Source organism: Oryctolagus cuniculus, chromosome 3 (assembly GCF_051225735.1).
Source record: "Oryctolagus cuniculus isolate XC-2025 breed Fujian yellow rabbit chromosome 3, ASM5122573v1, whole genome shotgun sequence".
In the NCBI taxonomy this organism is placed as follows: domain Eukaryota; kingdom Metazoa; phylum Chordata; class Mammalia; order Lagomorpha; family Leporidae; genus Oryctolagus; species Oryctolagus cuniculus.
In genome coordinates, this window is record NC_142869.1 from 70845129 (window position 1) to 70867827 (window position 22699).

The 22699-nt window shown below is 44.4% G+C and overlaps 1 protein-coding gene across 2 annotated transcripts in view; it reads right to left on the bottom strand.

Moving 5' to 3' along the window:
- Nucleotides 1-22699, bottom strand: part of MYO3B (myosin IIIB) — a 474261-nt gene that overhangs the window by 436597 nt on the left and 14965 nt on the right. For both annotated transcript variants that reach the window (XM_070070709.2, XM_089328195.1), the window contains exons 2-6: nucleotides 19595-19778; nucleotides 18420-18554; nucleotides 7865-7969; nucleotides 7523-7622; nucleotides 3445-3521 (exon numbers count right to left, since the gene is read on the bottom strand). In XM_070070709.2, coding sequence (XP_069926810.2) covers nucleotides 3445-3521; nucleotides 7523-7622; nucleotides 7865-7969; nucleotides 18420-18554; nucleotides 19595-19778 — 601 coding nt within the window. The remainder of the gene's footprint in view (nucleotides 1-3444; nucleotides 3522-7522; nucleotides 7623-7864; nucleotides 7970-18419; nucleotides 18555-19594; nucleotides 19779-22699) is intronic.

A 22699-nucleotide genomic window follows, 5' to 3' on the forward strand; every position in this document is an offset into this window, starting at 1 on the left:
TCCACATAGTCTATTCAATTCAGCTGAAATCACAAAGTCACAAATGCCTCTTAACAAAGGTAGGGTCAAGGGCAGGCTTTTCTCATTTGCATTTCATAATCCTGAGAATACTCATTGGCTGTGGATTAGAAAAGAAATGCCAATCTGCATGTTAAGCCACCCAAAACAGGAACTGAGCAACCTCAGTAAAATTTTACTTTTGGAACAGATCAATCAAAATCTACAAATATTAGTGCCAATAGCTCTCCTCAAACTGCCCTCTGAATTCAGCTTATCCCTTTGGCTTTTTAAAATTATTTTAAAGATTTATTTTCTTTATTTATTTGAGGGTAGAGTTACAGACAGTAAGAAAAAGAGACAGAGAGAAAGGTCTTCCCGGCCGGCGCTGCAGCTGAATAGGCTAATCCTCTGCTTGCAGCACTGGCACACTGGGTTCTAGTCCCGGTCGGGGCGCCGGATTCTGTCCCGGTTGCTCCTCTTCCAGGCCAGCTCTCTGCTGTGGCCGGGAGTTCAGTGGAGGATGGCCCAAGCGCTTGGGCCCTGCACCCACATGGGAGACCAGGAGGAAGCACCTGGCTCCTGGCTTCGGATTGGCGCAGCACGCTGGCTGTAGCGGCCATCTGGTGGGGTGAACCAACAGAAGGAAGACCTTTCTCTCTGTCTCTCTCTCTCTCTCACTGTCTAACTCTGCCTGTCAAAAAAAAAAGAACAAGAACAAGAACAAGAACAAGAACAACGAAGGAAGGAAGGAAGGAAGGAAGGAAGGAAGGAAGGAAGGAAGGAAGGAAGGAAGGAAGGAAGGAAGGAAGGAAGGTCTTCCATCCACTGGCTCACTTCCCAAATGGCTGCAATGGCCAGAACTGAGCCGATCCGAAGTCAGGAACTTCTGGGTCTTCCATGCTGGTGCAGAGGCACTTAGGCCATCTTCCACTGCTTTCCCAGGCCATAGCACAGAGCTGGATCGGAAGAGGAGCAACTGGGACCAGAACCGGCACCCATATGAGATGCCGGCGCCACAGGTGGAGGATTAACCTACTGCACCACAGCACTGGCCCCTTGGTTTTTTTTTTAAACCAATGCATCCATTCACTCAATGATTTTTTGAGACTTACTCTATACTCACAGTGCTATGCTAAGAGCTAGAGTCCAGCTAGAAGACACACCTGCCAACAACAGTTAGTGTAGTGGTGGTAGAATGCTAATGGAAAGCTGTCACGGAAACAGGGACAGGTGCCCATGTCAACTAGGGCACTTCCTGGGGGAGCTAGAATTTGAGCCAACACAAGAGTATTAGGGAGGAATTATCCCAAGCACCAAGGGCCACTCCAGATGATGCAACAGCACACCAAGGGTTTGATGGAATAACACATTAGTAGGGATTAGGAGAGTTACCTGTTGGGACATTAAGAACAAAAAGTTGGGGTAAAGTAATCAGAGATAAGGCTGGAAAATGAAGGGATTGTTTACCTCCCAAAGGAGTTTTGACTTTATCCTGCAGTGTTTCTCAAAGCAGAGTTTACAAGATTCCCATAAAAACTTCTCATGGTTCCTGTTTGGTTTCAATGATGATTTTATTGTTAATAACAATAATGGGAGGATGCCTAATGGAAACACACTCCAGATCATCTGGATGACCATGTGCCATACAGTTTCAGTGCCCCCTCTCTGTTTACCGTTAGGATGGCACCAAGCCAGCAGAGCAGTAATGGTTGGAGATGAGAGGAGATGCTGTTGGACTGACGAAAGGGATCTCATTAGCTAAAGAGGAGTCACATGGGAGAACTGGGCTACCACCTGGCACATGGTGGCAGGAACGTCAGACTCAAAGCAACACAGGCCTTCTTGCTCGGAAATATCACCACGCTGCAAGGAACAACTGAGATGCGCAAAATAATAGCATTGGTCTCTAAAAGCTGCTTACTTGGCTCTGTAGTGTTTTATAATACAGGGTACTTTGACTAGTTCATGGAAAAGTAAAATTTAAATATAAGTTTATTTGGGTGGGAAAACATTCAAAATCATGCATAATTTTTTCATAGTATGTTTTTTTCATAGACTTTATGAAGACCCTTCATATGCATGGATTTCAAAAAATATTGCACCAAAATAAACTTATTTTTTAATTCCATTTCCTACAACATCTTTGATGTACCCTCATTCTTTTTTTGATATAACAGTTCTATACATGCAAATGACAAATTTATATCTAGTTTTGTGTTGAGGGGGACAGCATTGTGGCATAACAGGTTGAGCCACCACCTGCAATGCTATCATCCCATATGGGCACCAGTTCAAGTTCCAGCTGCTCCACTTCTAACCCAGCTCCCTGCTAATAGCCTGGGAAAGCAGCAAAAGACAGTCCAAGTGTTTGGGCCCCTGCACCCACGTGGGAGACCCAGAAGAAGCTCCTGTCTTCAGCCTAGCCCAATCCTGGCTGTTGCTGCCATTTGGGGGAGTGAACCAGTGGAAGATCTCTATCTCTCCCACTCTCTCTGTAACTCTGTCTTTCAAATAAATCTTTTAAAAAAATCCTGCTTAAGAAATATTTAAGTACATACTTAAATCTGTAGGATTTTTCTTTTTATTTAAAATGAGTCTGTCTATTACCTAAGTACACAAGAGGGCCGTGGGGGTGAGGAAGCCATGGAAGAAGCCTGAGCAGATATTACTGTCAACTCGTTACCATATTCAGAGACCATTTCAGTAGTCACACAGAGGAAGGTCAGCCGTGTGAACAGACTGGAGATGAAAAGGCTTCTAGCAAGGTGACCGCCTGAGTCCTCTTACTGAAAGAACACATTTGCTTCATCTCCATGATGTACTCTCAAGGAAAGGTCAGGATCCCATGGAACTAAATGCTGACCTGACAAGCAAAACTGCACCAGTGTTTCAGAGCATTCCTATTCCCTCTGGAAGGTTCTCCAAATTTCCACATGCATCATTTCCCAGACAATCTTCTGATTATGTCAAAATTAAATTAGGACCAAATCCCATGTTTTACTCCAGTCAACAAACTCACAAAAGGAGATACTTTCTACCCAGTAACAAGAAACAATAAAGTTTACTACATATAGTTCAACAGAGCTGAACTCTGGTTCTTCATAAAGACACGAGTAACAGGGCTGCATCTGTCCAGGGAAGGTGACTTGTTCTAATCTGCAAAGCCTGGATGAGCCTGCCAAGTCATGTCCCTTGGAGAGGGTTGCATCTTCTAGGGGGGTACCTTTTTCTAATTGCATGAAGGTACCCCATGGGCCAGCTGTGAGCCAATTCTGCTTTCCTGGGATTAAGTCTCATATGTATCACTCACCATAATGCTTACAGGTCAATGAGAATAATGGATTTCCTTCTCCTTGAAAATTTTGGAGCACATGATCTAAGCATAAAGAGGCACAGATACCAAGACACTCAACAAATGCAAAAAACTAGATGCTTCCTACTTACCTCAGGGGCCATCCAGAATGGGGTACCAACAGACGTGTTTCTCCGCAGACGTGTGCTGGTGAGTTGAGCTGAGACGCCTACAAGAAAAGGGTATCAAAATTCAGCAGTGAACAGAGGTTCATGCTAGCAGGAGTTAGTGAGCTTTAGCCATAAAGGGTCTAAATAATTTAGGGTTCTTGGGTCATGCAGTCTCAGTCACAACTATTCAACTCTGTTGTCAAGATGCAAAAGCAGCATTAGAGAACACAGGAACCATTGAATGTGGCTGCTTTCCAGCTGACGAATGCTGAAATCTGAATTTCATACAATTTTCATCTGTCACAAACATTCTTGTAGGTCTTTTCCAATCACTTAAAAATATAAAAAACCATTCTTAGCTTAGGGGCTACACAAAAATAGGTGGTGAGTCATATTTGGCCCCTGAGCTGTAGTTTGTTAATAACCCCAGTATGCTGGCTGGAGTGTTTATCATTCTAATCAAATCATTAGACCTTTTTTCCTAATGAACAGTGTTATTCTTATCACTGCAAATAGGAATCAAAACAAAAATATCAACAACTACATCAACCCCAAATATCTTCCTATTACATTCCCAAATCATTTTAGGCAATTTCTTTCTTTCTTTTTTTTTTTTTTTTTTTTTTTTTTTTTTTTTTTTTTTTTTATCTTTTATTTAATGAATATAAATTTCCAAAGTACGACTCATGGGTTACAATGGCTTCCCCCCCCATACCGTCCCTCCCACCAACAACCCTCCCCTTTCCCACTCCCTCTCCCCTTCCATTCACATCAAGATTCATTTTCGATTATCTTAATATACAGAAGATCAGCTTAGTATACCTTAAGTAAGTATTTCAACAGTTTGCTCCCACACAGAAACATAAAGTGAAAAATAATAGATGATTTTTTTAAAATGATGATGAAATCAGATCAGACCTATTGTCATGTTTAATCCCAGTGAGAGTCAAGTTGGGAATTGAAAATTTCTTTCTTTCTTTTTTTTTTTTTTTTTTTTTTTTTACAGAAGATCAGTTTAGTGTACATTAAGTAAAGATTTCAGTCGTTTGCACCCCCATAGAAACACAAAGTGAAATATACTGTTTGAGTACTCGTTATAGCATTAAGCCTCAGTGTACAGCACGTTAAGGACCGAGATCCTACATGAGGAGTAAGTGCACAGTGACTCCTGTTGTTGACTTTACCAATTGACACTCCTGTTTATGGCATCAGTAATCTCCCTATGCACCAGTTATGAGTTTCCAAGGCTATGGAAGCCCCTTGAGTTCTCCGACTCTTATCTTGTTTAGACACGGTCATAGTCAAAGTGGAGGTTCTCTCCTCCCTTCAGACTCAGCAGACTCATAGAATGGCGGATGTCCTAAATAGCACTCTGGCCTCAGAATCAGCCCTAAAGGCACTCGGATCTGGCTGAAAAGCCCATGAGAGTATTTCAGGCATGGAAAGCCAAGACACTCTGGCAAAAAGATCTCTGTGAGTGAGATCCCAGTGGAAAGAACAGGTCTTCAAAGAGGGAGGCAATTTCTTTCTTAAATAGGTACTTCATTTTATGGAGGGAGAAGATCGATACATATGTAATAGAGCCCTGGTGTAGACATTAAAAAAATTTCCATGTTTTATCATGCCTGGAAGCCTGAAAACTATCAAGAAAGCAATGTTTGTCAAGTGGAAAAAGAAATTGACAATAATGTTATTATCTGTGCTCAATGAATTTTAATATAATTCCAATGTCCTTTATCTAGCTCTCTTCTTTATACCATGAAGGAACAAAATAGAAATAAAGGTATATGAGATTAAGAAGCAGAGGAACCTGTTTTCCATCCTAGTTATGCCTTTTACTAATTGTGTAACTACATTACCTTTTTAATTTTTTTTTAAATTTAGGGTAGGTATTTGTACAGCAGGTTAAGCTACTGTTTGAGCAACTACATCCCATATCAGGGTGCCTGTTCAAGTTCTGGCTACTCTACTTCTGATTCAGCTCCCTGCTGATGCTCCTGGGAAGCACTGGATGATGGCTCAAGTTCTTGAGTTCATGCCACACACATGGGAAACCTGGTTGGAGTTCCTAGCTCCTGGCTTTGGCCTGGCCTAGCGCCAGCTGTTGTAAGCATCTGGGAAGTGAACCAGCAGATGGACAATCTCTGTCACTCTACCTTTCCAATAAATAAGCAAATCTTTAAAAACTTTTAAAAGTTATTTATTTACATTTTACTTGAAAGTTCTAGCATTCTACAAATACATATAAAGTATTCTTTTATACCAAGCAGAAGTCTAACACAGTACTTAAGAGAATAGCAAGGTTTGCTACTAATGCTGTTGATGAAAAGACTTTAGAAACCTGAATACTGTGTGTTAGCCAACCACCCACCCATGTAGATTTGTTGAGGTTGTTTTTTGGTGGCTGGCTATTGGGTTAGCTGTTTGTATTCCCTTTACCGGAAAACCAAAGGGGGCTCTTTAAGCCCTGGTGGCCACATATAATTTGCTGTTTTACCAAGTCTCCCATCACAGTTGTGCTAAAACAAACAAAAAGCAACTATATCATTCTGTTCTGAATTTCCATAAGTTTCTTTTTCCATTGTTAGAAATTCAAAAATCTTCAACTGGAAAGATTAGGGGTGTCTATCCGCAAACCAAATCACAAAGCTAATGAGTGGATTAATCTCCATCTTGGTCCTTCTGTTTCTCTCACAACATATTTACTGCCCCCCAGGAGGGTGTAGAAAACATCTCTCTAATGTCAGATATGCAGCATCCTAGTGTTCTATCATTCCTTAGAGAGAGAAGCAAAAGGCTTAAGCAAAGTGCCCCTCTGCTATGTTTATTGGCTTGCTGTGAGCAAAACAATTGATGGCCCATTTTCAGTAGAGGAATTCAAAGTACAGTCAGAGCTTAACAAGGGAAGGGGAGGAACAAGGCACAAAATGGCTATCGGACCTACGTCCAAGAAATTCAAACAAAGCCTGCTGCCTCGGGAGCAAAAAGGGAGGGCAGGACAATCTCAGACACTTTCAGGAAGAATCTCAGCCAGTGAGGAAGCAGGGGAGGGACCTGCACACTAGGGGATGAATGCCTCCAGACAGGGCACCCGCCCTGGGAAAGTCGTGAATAAAGCCTCACTTTTTGCTGACTTCATGTGTCACAGTCCATCCTTTGGTGGGTAGGTGGTCTCTGGTGGGCTTATTTCTCAAATTTGCTCCTTAGCAAAAAGATCAAAATACCTAAAGCAACTTCATTTAAGTCATTTATTCTGAGCAAATGATTCACTGAAACTTTTTTACACTGAATTCTCTTACCAATAAAATAATAAATATCCCAAGTCAATCTGTTACTATGATAACACTAATAACATTTCAAAAGTATTTTTCTAAATGCTTTCTCATTTTTTATAACAATGACCTGACTCTGAAGTTCTACCACTGAACTTATTTACAAGATTAAACTCTTCATTTCACCTAAAAAGGAAAACCAAATGGTTTTTTTTTTTTTTTTTTTTTTTTGGCTTGTGAATATCAACATATGAGCCAGGAGATATTTAATAGTTCTCTGGGATTAGGCGATATTTCCCATCCACTTCCTGTTAATGTTTCCAGTTCAACCAGCCTCACAAGTCAGCAATAATCATAGTTTAAAGGGATGTTAGCTCCCAGGCCCAAAGGACTATTTTACCTTCTGCTCGCTGGGACTAAGTGAGCCTAAGGCTAGTGAAAGTCATTTGAAGCACTGAACAGCTTTCTCTTTACATATGCAAAAGAAGAAATGACAAAATGAAAATCATAGACAACTGCTCTGAGATGTGAAATTCTTACCAGAAAACCAAAAACTTTTCCTGTCAAGTTCTTCTTTTGAAACACTTCCACTTTCCATCTTCAATCAAATTGCTTCTAAGGCTGAAAACGGATTAACAGCCTCTCCTAGAGCGCTCCATCTGGTGAGCTCCCCCTCCCCCTGCAGGCTGCGTTTCCCTGAGAGTCCCCCAGACTTCTGGGATAGCAGTGCCTTGTCCCCTTCGGCTAAACAGCACACATCAAGAAAACAAACGGCAAGCAGTCATTACCAAAGTCAACGAGCTTAACTCCTCCTTCTGTTGTCAGAAGAATGTTATTCCCCTTCACGTCACGGTGGATGATCCGGTTGTTGTGCAGGTGCTGGAGGCCCTGCATGCCGTCCCACCGCCACCACGGAACACCGGGAAGAGAAAGGGGAAACTGACATGCTTGTTTTAAAGCAGTTACCCCACTATTAAAAGGTCTACTCAAAAACCCCACTTGGCAACAACTTCCTGTGGTTAATCCTTGCATATGATAATGTGGTTTCTCCATCATTAATATGCAATGAGGCTCCAAGCCATGGACAAATTGTCCCTTCTGCTGTCATCCCAGCCTGATACGTGTCTTACCAAGAGGGCCCCGTACAAGATGTAGGAGATCAATGCTTCGTCCAACCGCTGGCCGCACCTGAGCAGGCCTTTGACGAGCTCAGTGACGGAGCCCCCATTACACAGCTGTGAGACGACATGGCCAACAGAGAAAAAGAACACAGACAAAAAGAAGAGACTCAAATTAAAAAGAAAGACGCACTGATTACTGATTTATTGTAATAAAGTAAATCTGAAGATGACAAAACTCCAGCTTGGAATAATTAGTCTTTAAATTTCCATTACTCAGTCGAATCCAGTTCTTTATGTGTATTCTTTACCCAAGGTGATGATTTATGAGTGAAAGTGCACACCCAGAAAGCTGGCTTTTTAATTGCCAAGCAAAGTACAAAAGCACAACTTATTATTTAGGAATCTGAAAGAAAACGCTTGTAAGTAATCACAGTGACTTCCTAGGTATTTTTCACTTTTTGTGAATATCTGTTTTTCAAACATGCACTTTGAGGATAGGAAGGGCCCAGAAGAGGCAAGATCCCATTGATAATGGAAAGGGAAGAAACTTCAGGGACTTCAGATCTTCCCACCTCTAGTGCTGGTACCGCAGGCACCAGGAGCCCAACCAGTAGCTCTTTCCAGAGTTGCCACTGAGTGTAAATTGAGTGGAGTTGCATCACATAAGCATTTAACCTTCGCCTACTCAACTTTGGGCTTTCCACAACTGTATGTTCTCTCTCTCTCTCTTCTGTAATTAAGAACACTGAGATTTTATTTTGCATACTTTCTCCTTGTTATGTAGTGTATTGTATATTATTGAGGTTTGAGTAAATAAAGGAAGTTTATTGTATTTCCTGAGTTCTTCAACAGCTTTCAAGGATAACTTTTACAAATTGTAGAAGTGCATGTACAAATTCAGTTGCTACGAGCTACCTTAAATCAAGAATTCTTAACTACTTTGAGCAGGGCATGTAAATATCCTGAAATTGTAGGTAACACCGTGTCGATGCATCATGCACTTCCCTAGGGAGAAACTTCAGAGCTTTCATCAGATTCTAACAGCCGTAATGGATGTTGCAAAGGCAAAAACCCTGCATTAGAGCCCCCGGTTTCCTCCTGGCACTGTGACTACAATTTCATAACCAGTTAGCTGGTTGTAGCTGCTTAAGTCAACCGGCATCTCTTATCCAAGGAAACCTGAGGGAGCACAGATGAACAGCTTTCTTAAAAGAAGATAACTCTTCATCAAGATAATAACACATTAGGCTCTATTTGACTCTAATTACTAACATCTGCAACATTTTAACAAAGAGAACAGATGCCTTTATTTGATATTTGTGTCATATACTTTGGCATATACCTTGCATACACATTCAATATCAAGATGATAACCTGTACATAAATCTGTCCAAGTTTTTATCATTTAAATTGTTCAATTTATTTGAAAGCAGAGTTACAGAGAGACAGAGGCAGAGACAGAGAGAGAGAGAGAGAGATCCTCCATCCACCGGTTCACTCCCCAAATGGCAGCAATGGCCAGAGCTGAGCTGATCTGAAGCCAGGAGCCAGGAGCCAAGAGCTTTCTCCGGGTCTCCCCTGTGGGTGCAGGGACCCAAGGATTTGGGTCATCTTCCGTTGCTTTCCCAGGTGCATTAGCAGGGAGCTAGATCAGAACTGGAGCAGCAGGGACTTGAACTGCTGCCCCTATAGGATCCAGCTCTCTGCTATGGCCTGGGAAAGCAGTAGAAGATGACCCAAGTCCTTGGGTCCCTGCATCCACATGGGAGACCTAAAGGAAGCTCCTGGCTCCTGTCTTTGGATCAGTGCAGCTCCAGCTGTTGCAACCATCTAGGGAATGAACCAGTGGATGGAAGACTTCTCTCTCTGCTTCTACCTTTGCCTCTCTGTAACACTTCGTTTCAAATAAATAAATAAATAAATCTTAAAAAAAAAAAAACTATAGCTGGGGTGGGCACTGTGACTCACTTGGCTAATCCTCCACCTGTGGCACTGGCATCCCATATGGGCACCAGGTTCTAGTCCTGGGTTCTAATCCTGCTTAATCCTCTTCCAGCCCAGCTCTCTGCTGTGGCCCGGGAGGGCAGTGGAGGATGACCCAAGTGCTTGGGCCCTGCACCCTCATGGGAGACCAGGAAGAAGCACCTGGCTCCTGGCTTTGGATCAGCGCAGCACACTGGCCATAGTAGCCATTTGGGGAGTGAGCCAATGGAAGGAAGACCTTTCTCTCTGTCTCTCTCTCTCACTGTCTATAACTCTACCTGTCAAATAATTAAAAAAAAATAAACTATAGCAAAATTACTGTCTCTCAGGAATTATAAGAGGATCTCTAAAAGCAATGAAATACATTGAAGGCAAGATGGCCCTATGAGTTCAGGAATATATTAGAAAGTTTGGAATCTACTATCTACCCATTTCAGATTTAACTCAATACCCATGGCTCTGATGGCCCATTGTTGAGTGCCAGATAAATGTCTTTCAAAGGACTCTGTATACTTTTTGATTCTATGTCTTTCATGACCCTGAAAGGATACTCTTGAGCAGTGAATGCATTTTTGGTGCCATAACTAATAGTCATAAAATCTGGACTTTTGAAAGATAAAATGTATCCAAAAAAAGACAAAATGTGTGTGTGTATGTATGTGTGTGTGTGTGTGTCTCCAGAAACAAGGAATTGATATAAAGTTTACTGATGACCAAGGAAGAATCTAGGACTTGACAAAAGCAAAGTTCTTACCCATACGAACAAGGGGAATCTTTGGGGGCTGGAGTCATGGAGCTTTCAGAGATTGAAAAGACAAAGTCAGAGAGAGGCAGCTCCCTCTGGGAGGGAGATGGGACCTGTGCCCCACTGCCCTGGCTTTATATGAGCAACTGGTTGTACCCAGGTCCAGACATAATCCAGATAGAATGGAAGGAAAAGAGGGAAAGAAAAGGCCCTAAAACACAGCACTGACCTAAACAACTGAGCTTTGAACTGGACGGTGAAAATGAGATATAAACACTGAACTATGCTCCTTACCAAAGAAGTCACTCAACTGGATGTAAGTTTAACAGATGAGTTAGAATCAGTTGTCTTCTATAGGCAGGTGGGGATGCAAAATAAAATTGAGTCATTAAGGTCTTTGTTCACACTAGTCTGCAGCTTTCCAGTTTGTTACCCACTACTCAATGATGAATATGATGCAGTCCCTAGCCTCAAAGAGCCCAGGCCCAGTAAAATACACCTGAGTGATTAGTGTATGGAGTGTGGAAGCAGGGCTGTACCTAATGGAGTGTGGTGGCCCTGAGCAGGGAAGGGTGAATTCTGCTAAGGGAAAGTAAAAGGGGAAAATCTGGGAGATCTTCCCAGATGCCAGAACATTTACAAGGGATCTGAAGGACAAATGGACCTTGGGGGAGGCAGATAAGGGAAACAGGACATTGTGTACATAGAAAGGGAACACAGAGAAATAAGACGTGCACATGCATGTAAATCTTACATATTCCGCTACTGTTGGGACAAAGCATGCCGAGATCCTAGGGCATGGAGATAGAAAAGGAAGGTGTAAGATAGGTGCCCTGCTAAGGAAGACGGGGTCTATTATCCTACATTATGCCTATTATAGTACCACATGCCATTAGATAAGGAGAATCAGCTATGGAGAGCTTTTAAGGCAGGAGGCCACAGTGTTCAGATTTGCACTCTAGAAAGATGACTTGGGCAGTAGATAGGAAGATGACAGGAGAGGATACCACCAGAGTTGGGCATTCATTAGAGATTGAAGCAATCAAGGGAGTCTGGGCCAAAGTCAAGTCATGATGAAAAGGAAGGGGCAGATTTGGGGGCTGTCTATGAGACAGAACTGACGGGAATTTCTCACTGAATCTGGAAGGTGAAGAAGGGACAGTGACTAGGGAAATATCAACAATAGCTGTTGGTCCTCTAAGGTCAAAGCAGTAATGGGAATGCCAGGCATGACAGCACCTTCACTGGGACCACCCCCCAGCCTAGCTCTCCTCCCAGGGAGGCCCAAGCTTTCTTGGATTGCAAGTATGCCATTAAAATTCTATCCAGAGGGGTTGGTGTTGTGGTATAATGGGTGAAGTCACTGTCTATAACATCAGCATTCCTTATGGACATCGGTTCATGTCCCAGCTACTCCACTTCCAAGACAGCTCCCTGCTCATAGCCTGGCAAAAGCTGCAGACAATGGCCCCAGTGTCTGGGCTACCTATATAGGAAACCTGGATGAAAATCCTCGATTCTGGCTTGGGTTTGGCCTGGCCCCGGCCATTGCAGCCATTTGGGGAGTGAACAAGTAGATGAAATCTCTCTCTCTTTTTTGTCTTTTACTCTAACTTTCAAATAAATAAATAAATAAATCTTTTTTTTTAATCTACCCACATAACATTTAAATTAGCTACTGTGTGACAATCCACATAAGCACAACCTTAGAATTTCCCCCTGAAACTTCATTTTAGTTTCTCTCCTTCCCTAATTCAAGTACAGGCATTTTTGCGAGAAGGACCTCTACGGCAATATTTTATATAGGTAGCCAGCTTATAAACTTTCTTTGTAACTCTATAACCTAGGAAGGGATTAAGAACAGTTATTTGTCCTCAGTACTAAACCTCAGCTGTGGATTTAAAAACAGCAAAGGGAACCTACCCAGCTGGTGCCTTTTGTTCACTAAATGTCAGAGTTTCAGAACTGTCTAACTTCCTAGGATTCACAGGAATATATAATTAAACTACTCAGGGTACCTATAATGGAAGCTTGTCCCATGAAGTTAATAAACCTACCAGCCAGGTTTCAAAGGGCAGCCTGTGGGTTATTGAAAAGACATTGGTACTTGGATATATAAAAGAGAGCAGGTACACACCAATAATTTTCGAACCAGAATAAATGTTCAGTGAAATGGGCTGAACATTTAAAAAGCATGACAACAATATTTAAGTGCATCAAATAACTCCCCTTAGAACTGTAAGAAGACAACCAAGCCTCATGCCTCAGCCCTGAGGGTTGGCCCATCAGCCTCCTCTTTGTTCCTACCACTCTGCCAGCCACCAGATTCAAATACAGAGGTGTGTCTCCATCCCCACAGTCCCTCCCTATGCCCTCAGCATTCAAGAAACGTGGCAACTGGATGCACCCAGAATATAATGAGCATTTTGCTCCAAACCAAGAAAAATAGAAAAACCATTTACATTTCACATCTATTTTCCAAAACATTGGTGAATATTGATTCTATCACAGTATGTGCATTTTCTAGGATGGTCATAATTTCAAGCAAAAAAATGTTCCTTGCTCATTAAGCCATCAACCTTCTCCCACGTTATTAAAGAATGTGCCATGCAACACAATCACCAGACCTATATTCTGGCCTAGGCTCCAACTTTCAATAGATTCTATACCAGCATCTTGGTTTGATCTGGTCAGATTGCAGAACTGAGAATTTCTTTTCAGTGCCTTTTTGTTCAGTAGGCTTGATCCTTCAAGAGTGGGAGGTTTTATAGAAAGTATAAAGCAAACGTCAAGGGTAGTCACAATCACTCGAAGATCTCCCAGGAAGCATCACGTTGGACACTATCTGCCTCTCTGTAAGTCCAGGACAGGACATATTTCCCCTGTGATAGGGCAGACTGTGTTTGCTGAGCACCAGCTAAAGTCACTGACTTGCAGCTAGACAAAAGAGAACTCTGTCCCATGAAATGCTCAAGTTCCCATCAGAGTGGGCAAATGCTCACCCATGAGAGGCAGACAGGCCCCAAGACTCCCACCACCATCTCATTCTCTCTCCAGGGCACTTGCTTCTGGAGTAGACATGGGGCGGGCACAATCACTCCTGCTCCCCAGCTTAGCTCTCTCTCTGGCTAAAATCATAAAGCACATGAATGCAGGATGCAACTCTTGCCTTTCAAAGTCCTTTGCTTTTTCCAAGTCCCAAGTGTTCTATGCCTCCACCCAGACTCTCGGCATTCCAACACTTCTCATTTTGGAACTTGGAACCTACTGTCTGAGCCAGTGACTTCATGCTCCAGTGCTTTCTAACCTTCTCTGGCAATCAAGCCCTCCCGGGCATAGGTTCTAGGCCTTCGGGGTCCTTCTAAGACTCTGACTTCTTGCCCAGTCAACTTAATTCATGACAGTGTCAACAGGTGAAAATGGTTTCACCTGTGACACTTCCAATCTATTCAGGCCTAGACTGCATTTTCTAGAGCCTTGAGTAAAAGCATCAACTAGACAGTTTTTTTATTTTATTGCCACATTTACCAGTACACTAAACCTTTTAAATTGAACATGTGCATTACGCTGACATGAGTAGTTTCCACCTGCTGAAAGTTTTACACTAAAAGGAAAAAAGAGAAAAGGTAGCTCATGCTTTAGCACCTATGAGGTATTCTTTTCCTTACTAGTATCTTATTTTCTTAAAGTTCTAATTTCTTATATTTTATATAAGCGAGATGAGACTTAGTTTTTAAAATATTAAAATTCACATAAAACATCTTCACAAATTTTCCAAAATACATAACTTCGTAATATAGTGTGCGTCCATTATAAGATAGTTTTTGTTTGCTTTCTACTAACAATTATCAACGAATTTCAGAAGTGACATTTTTATTTGCTTTTGTTTTCAGACTCATGGTGATTTAAGGAGGTGGAAAAGCTTCTAACCAGGTTTGTTTTTTTTTTTTTTTTTTTTTTTTTTTTTTTTTTTTTTTGACAGGCAGAGTGAACAGTGAGAGAGAGAGAGAGACAGAGAGAAAGGTCTTCCTTTGCCATTGGTTCACCCTCCAATGGCCGCTGCGGCCGGCATACCGCGCTGATCCGAAGCCAGGAGCCAGGTGCCTCTCCTGGTCTCCCATGGGGTGCAGGGCCCAAGGACTTGGGCCATCCTCCACTGCACTCCCGGGCCATAGCAGAGAGCTGGCCTGGAAGAGGGGCAACCAGGACAGAATCTGGCGCCCCAACCAGGACTAGAACCTGGTGTGCCAGTGCCGCAGGCAGAGGATTAGCCTATTGAGCCGCGGCACCAGCCTCTAACCAGTTCTTTTACTGTGTTGGGCAAGGAAAGAGCAAAGACAAAATAAGTTTAATCTCAATATAGAGGATGAGGAGAATAATACTAAGCAGATCATAATTTAATTGGTGAGACTCCTAAAATGTGCCTTAAAAAGCTGCAATGGGAGCACTAGGGGCAGGCGCTGCATGGACTGCCATCATCAACGTGCTGCCAGCCCAGCTGGACACCCCACCCCCAGGTTCCTATGACCCAACACAGGGCATCACCGCTGGCAGCAGCATGTGATGTGAGAAAAGTGAGAAAAGGTTTTCCTGTCAAGTAACTGGTCAGGTGACTGTAGGCCTGTCCTCTCCTCTCCACTGAACACTTGGGGAATGAACTGAAGGAAAGCTGAGGCTTCCAGCACCATCAGGAGTCTAGAGACCCCTAACTACTGGAAGCACCGGGCACCCTCACCATCCAGCAGTTTATTGAGACAACCCCATCCTGAGACAAAAATGACTGAGGATATTTGGTATCCCATGCCGCCAACTTTGGTAGAGGTCAAAGCCACCAGCAAAAGTCAAGGGTCAGCAGATTGTATTGCCCATGTCTGAATAATTCAGTGACTCAAGGCAGCCTCATTATCTGCACGTGGTCACCTGGAAAAGCCAGAGGCAGCTGGCAGAGGAGCATCTGCTCAGGGCTCAGTTCAAAGTCCTGGGCTCCTTCTCATCTTCCCCCCCCCCTTTTTTTTTTTAAAGATTTATTTATTTATTTATTTGAAAGTCAGAGTTACACAGAGAGAGAAGGAGAAGCAGAGAGAGAGAGAGAGAAGTTTTCCATCTACTGGTTCACTCCCCAACTGGCTGCAATGGTTGGAGCTGTGCCAATCCAAAGCCAGGAGCCAGGAGCTTCTTCTGGGTCTCCCACGTGGGTGCAGGGGCCCAAGGACTTGGGCCATCTTCTACTGCTTTCCCAGGCCATAGCAGAGAGCTGGATCGGAAGTGGAACAACCCGTCTTGAACTGGCACCCATATGGGATGCCGACACTGCAGGCAGCAGCTTTACCCATTATGCCACCAGCGCTGGCTCCTCTTCTTATCTTTCAAAGTCAGATGCACCCTTCCCGGTGGCTCTGGCCATGTTTGAGGGCCACACCTGAGTGAGGCTCACCCCTCCTCAGGAAGAGGCGAGCATTCATTCACCAGGTGGCCTCAGGAGAGAGCAGCCCACTGCCTGCCTGCTCACACAGTGGAAAGGCCCCTTAGTGGGCCCTCAAAAATTCAGTTCCAGTTTCCTAGATCTGAATGCAAAGCCTATTTGAGTCCAGAGGAAAATGAGCAGAAATTAAGATTTCTTGGTCACTGCACTTAAGTTATAATGAGGTTTAAAACAGAGAGGTCGTATGGAGTTCAAGATAAATACAGAGACTTCAGAATCGATACCTTACAACTCCCACACAAAGCAGCAATGCTAAAGGGCTTTATTGGCAGCCTAACATTCTTCAAATTCTTGCAGGAAGAGGGTTAATAAAACTCAGAAGGTGAAAACAAAGGAATGTCCTATGACTTAACCACCAACTCAAGGGACAAAGATGAGTCCTGGAAACCAAAATCCCTTACATGTTCATATTCTCAGGAAGGCCATTTATGTGACAAAATACCCAAGCCAGTTTCCCTGCAGGTTCTCTACCTGAATACAGCACAGGAATGCCTCATGCATGGTTGCCATGGCAGCCAGTACATACTGCCCCATGCTCAGGCTCTCCCAGAGCCAGGCAGATTCCACCCAGAGGTGCGTGAGAGCGCACCTGTCCTGGGGCACTCCTCTTTCATGGCTTCCCTGTGTGTCCATGGGCTGCTGGATCACCCATGACCCCAGCAGGGGAGGCAAGAGCTGATGCAGAGGGGCAGACCAAACCAAAATCAGGGTGGGCCTGATGGGGATGAGGCAATGGGCCTGATCCAATACACTGATTTCTTGTATTGCCAACTTTGTCCTGGTCTTTTTAGTCCCATGGGGCAATTGACTCTTTTGCGCCCACAGGCACACATTCACTCACATTAAAAAGGAAGAAAACTGAAGGAGGAGAGGGGATACAATGATATTCCCTTCAGCTTCCCATTTGAGAGCACAGGATGCTGGGAATAGCAACTGCTCCCTGCTCCGGCTCCCAGCTGCCCCTCTCACCAGGAACTGCCTTCCGCTACAGGGAACTGCCTCCCCGAGGTCATGCAACCAGTGGCTGCCCGACGTGGACTCACGATTCAAGGCAACTCTGAGAAAGCGTCCCAGCTCTTTATTTCTCCACACGATCTGCTGAGGCCTCTGTCACAACCACACTTCCATTCATCCTCCTCCTTGCCCGCGCCTGCCTTCTCACTTCCCACCTGGCCTTCTCCTTCAGTAACTCTCCAATAAACCTTCCTTACCAACTCCTGGGTCACTTTGTAGAAAATCTAATTGAAGATGACCACTAAGGGACATCAACACGCATATCCAAACTGGGCAAGCAAAGTAAACTTTGGGTTAACAATTTTTGAAAATGACTTGCAATCAGCTGGAACATGTGCCCTATGAAATGTTCTCAGTGTAAGGAACAAAATAACCTTTTACAATTATACTCCTAGATCCACTCTGTATTAGAAGAAAAGATTATCAAACTTGGGAAGCAGAGAAAAAAAGACTATTTTCAGCATACAGCCTACCTGTAGGAAGTGCAGAGAATTCCACACCCAGCAAGGTTCCTATCTACTCTTCAAGTGTGACCCTGAAGGCAGTATGTAGTCAACAAAGCATCTGTTGGGGCCAGCACTATGGCACAGTGGGTTAAAGCCCCAGCCTTCAGTGCCAGCATCCCATATGGGTGCTGCTTCGATTCCTGGCTACTCCACTTCTGATCAAGCTCTCTGCTATGGCCTTGAAAAGCAATGGAAGATGACCCAAGTCCATGGGCTCCTGCACTCGTGTGGGAGACCTGAAAGAAGCTCCTGGCTCCTGGCTTCAGATCGGCACAACTCTGACTGTTGCAGTCATTTGGGGAGTGAACCAGCAGATGGAAGACCTCTCTCTCTAGCTCTACCTCTCTCTGTAACTCTGTCTTTCAAATAAATAAAATAATTCTTTAAAAAACAAAACAAGCCGGCGCTGCGGCTCACTAGGCTAATCCTCCGCCTTGCGGCGCCGGCACACCGGGTTGCAGTCCCGGTTGGGGTGCCGGATTCTGTCCCAGTTGCCCCTCTTCCAGGCCAGCTCTCTGCTGTGGCCCGGGAGTGCAGTGGAGGATGGCCCAAGGACTTGGGCCCTGCACCCCATGGGAGACCAGGAGAAGCACCTGGCTCCTGCCATCAGATCAGCCGCAGTGCGCCGACCGCGGTGGCCATTGGAGGGTGAACCAACGGCAAAGGAAGACCTTTCTCTCTATCTCTCTCTTTCACTGTCCACTCTGCCTGAGAATGAATGAATGAATGAATGAATAAATAAATAAATAAACAAACAAACAAACAAACAAACCACAGCATCTGTTTGCCCCTGGTGCTCCACTGGAGCCTGGTTACCCAGCAGGAGCCTCTTACCTCCAGGACCAGCCAGAGCTGTCCTCCCACACAGTGATCCGCTTTGTAGAACATCCCATAAAACTTCACCACATTGGGATGATTAGGAAGAAACTGCAGAATGTTGTATTCTGCCTCAATTTCTTCATCCATGTCCTAGACAGAGTTTAAAAAAAAATGCAGACTGGATTAAATGTGAGGAGAGGACATCACACTCAATGAAGCCTATTTCAACACACATCTTTAATGTCATAGTTCTCCTATCTCCATAATACCTAACAATGGACATCCAGATCCCAGCTGAAACCTTGTCATTATTCTATCAATAGAATGTCTTTATGATATTCTTTTTTATTTAATACTCTCATAATTGTCTTTTCTATTGAAAGATATCTAGATTTCCAAAGCAGTTAAAAAAAGGCAAAGGGACCCAACATAGAATAGGACACATTCAAGCTCAGTGTGTATAGCATTTTAATCTCAGAGTCCTGAAATAAGATGTCAGCCCAAGATGATCAAACATCATAAAACTGGATCTCTTTGCAACCCACAGAGAGACGAGGAATGGAATGCAATATATCACCCTCTCCAAAACAGTAACTTTTGAAGAGTCCAGAGAGCTGAAACCAAAATAACAGTGAAATGGGCAAGAAACAAAAATGAAGGAAAGGGCCAGCATTGTGGCATAGCAAGCAAAGTTGCCGCCTGCAGGGCCGGCATCCAATATGTGTGACAGCTGGAATCCTGTCTGCTCCACTTCTGATCCAGCTCCCTGCTAATGGCCTGAGAAAAGCAGGAGAAGATGACTCAAGTGCTTGGGACCCTGCCACCCATATGAGAGACCCACATGAAATGCTGGGCTCGAGGCTTTAGCCTGGCCCAGCCCCAGCCACTGCAGCCATCTGGGGAGTGAACCAGTGGATAGAAAATTTCTCTCTCTCTCTCTCTCTCTCTCTCTCACTTTCTCGCCCCCCCCCAACCCCCATCCCTCTCAAAAAAATAAATCTTTTAAAAAAGTTGAGGAAAGGTATAACTGCAAGTATAGTCCTTTCATTCAAAGGAGCTGATAATTCATGACCTGTTTTGAGATTTTTGCCAGGTTTCATGAAAATTATGCCTAAGATCTGGAAAAGAAGTTGACAAGTCAATGTGCCTGAACCACTAGACTACAGTTACATGTTACCACCAATACTTACACTGATCGGATCCAGAATTTTCACTGCAGCCAGACTCCCATCTTTCTTGTTTGTGACCTTGTAGACTTTGCCATAGGTGCCTTTACCGATGGTCTCTATAATCTCCCAGGTGTCCATGGGATCTGGAAGTGCTTCAAGTCCAAGCATCGTGGGGTTGCAATGAAATAATCCATACAGATGTTTCCTGCAGGGAGGAAAGTTTGTTAGGTGCAACAGATTTCAAGATTGGGGACCGTCGGCTTTTGAAACACAAGTACTTTTATTTCTTAAACAGCATCCTTGTGTTACCTTTTCTTTTCCTCCTCTATGTTAAGTAGACTTTTAAAAAAGCATCTGGAGCCTCCTTAAGGAATGGTAGTGGAAGACAGGGTAGAGGAATAACACAACACTGAGACATTCTGAAACCACATGCATACTGCCGGAGGAAGCAAAAGGAGCAAACACCACAGAATGTTCTGGTCAGAACGGTCAGCTGTCTTATTAGGCTGCTGAGTGGCGGCTACTCTGGCTGCCGCTTGGAAAGTGACTGGAAAAGCAGAGGTCTAAACCCTCTGTCCCCAAGTTATGGTAACTTTGTGCAGGGCTTCCAGGTGGTCTCTTAACTCAATCCTCACCTCTGTGGGCACTGGGCTGCTAAGAAGGAAGATCTGGCATTAGTACCAGGTACCAGTCTACACACAGCACCCACTGCTGACAGATCCTGGGGCCAAAGATTGGTCCAGCTCAGACCTCAGCCATCCTGCAACAGCCCAGTGTGAGCATCCCACTGAGAGGCTCACCAGGAGTTGTAAACTCACTTTGCCTTGATCAGACTCCATTGAGCAAAGACACAGCTCTGTGCAGTCTCAGTGCCAGCAAGGATGGCAGACAGGCCACCGACACTGACCCTATGAAAAGTGCCTGCAGCCTCGGTTGCTGTCAGGCTGAAGATGGATCCTAACTGGTCTGCTTCTAAACCCCAGGCAATGGACCATGAGGCTCCAACAGCAAGAACCACACCATTGGAACCACCGCAGCTTAGTGTCCACACAGGGCGAGCCCTTGCACATCCCGGCACCTCTAATAATTTTCTAGAGCAAAGCCTTTCACCTTTTCCCCTTATCCTGTCTTTTAGGAGCATTTCAAAAATACTGATAAATACTGCAAACCAAATCAAACCAAACAAACAGACACATTACTCGCCCAAGGAGCTTGCGACCGATACCTTGAGGATCCACGCCATACCCAGTCTGGACTGGGGACTGACCTGAAAGGCTGCTGGTTCAAGATTCTCAGGAACCACGGCCTCTCCTTTCCAGTGTTTCATAGAATCAATCTTTCTCACCGCATGCTTCACAGTTGGTGCCCTATCTGTACATGGTCGAGGCTATGAGTCACCAAATGCTTTTAAAGCTCTTGCTTCTTTACTTAAACGTCTTTTAAGGTTATTTTATAGCACTGTGCTAAATGCAAAACAAGTATCATTTCTACATATCAAGATTAGCTGCAAAAAGATGATTACACTAAAAACAACAGAGAATTATTCAAGTCCAGCAAGACACCATTGCCCCTGCATTTTGGTATAGCAATTAAGACACTGCTTGGGACATCTGCACCTCAGGTCAGAGTGCCTGGGTTACAGTCCTGCCTTCACCTCTGATTCCAGCTTTCTGCTAATGAGTACTCTGGGAGGATATGATAGTTTAAGTGCTTGTGTCCCTGCCATCCATGTGTAAGACCAAGATTGAGTTCCAGGTTCCTGGCATTGACCTAGTCCAGTCCTGGTTATTGCAGGGATTAAGAGAGTGAACTACCAGGAGTTTAGGGAGTGAACTGCCAGGAAGATTTTTATCTGTCTCTGTGTCTCCCTTTCAAGAAAAAAAAATGAGAAATAAATTAACTAATAAAATTTTAAAAGGGAGATCAAACAGATGGAGAGGAATTAATTCTTCATTGAGAAATCCCCCCCAAACCCCTGACACACCAGAACATTGTTCTAAGCCAGGCTTCTAGGAGAGCAAAAAGTAGGATGAGCTGGAGGTGAGCAGCGGGCTGGGGAGGGCACTGAGCTGAGTCCATGAGCCTGGATGTTACTGCCTTACCCCTACTCATGCAGCTCTGCTCCCCGTGTGCAGGGCCATCTGCACCTGCCCTCAGCACAGGGACCCAGCATGCAAGACCAACTGCCTGCTCCGTCCTGGCTCCTCCCTGACCAGCAAGAGACTTGGCCTACTCCTCTCTCTGTGCCTCAGTTTCCTCACCTGTAACATGGGGCAGCAGCTACTGGTGGTGACCCAGAACTGCTGCTGAATTAGGAGATAATGGCAGAGAGCCAGGTGAGCGCTCCACCAGGATCATCTCTCATCACAACAACACAGCACCAAGATCTACCACACAACAGGCAGGGCTTCACAAACACTTCCCCATATTGCTTAATTTCACTTTTAACCACAATCTAGATGCGTTTTACTCCAATCACTTACTAGTTTCTGACAACTGGCTGGAACACGGGTGTGCACATGACCTTAAGTCCTAGAATGTGAAGCAGAAGAGGACCTCGGAGACCACTGAACTGAGTGGTTCTATAATGATCCTTAGCTACTAAACCCTCAGGGAAAATTCATCTCACTTAGGACGTCAACATACAAGCCAAAGGTGGCACAGCTCAGGTCGAGGTGAGTGGGAGAAGCGAGCCCCCGGCCTGTGCCCTCCATGGGAGCCTGATCAAGGTGACTGGCCAAGCCCCAGGTTTGCCTGCGACTGCCTCTGGTTTTGTATGTTGTTTTTCCAAGTCCCACATCCTGAACACCTCTCAGGACAGGGCAGGCCAGGACAATCTGTCACCCTAGCTAGGCACTGCCGCCTCCTGAGGACACACACCTTCTAACAGCATCATCAGAAAACCACTGATTAAGCCCTCCCCGCCAGCCCTGAGATGGGCTGAACTGTATTCTACTCACCGCCCCCCCAACCCAAATTAGTATACTGAAATGTTAACCCTCAGAACCTCAGAATGCATCTATGCTTGGAAATAGGTCCCTTAAAAGCGAAAGGAAGCCAGATGGGATAGGAGCCCTGTCCTACATGACTGGGGTCCTTATGAGAAGCGGAGATGAGGACATGGCG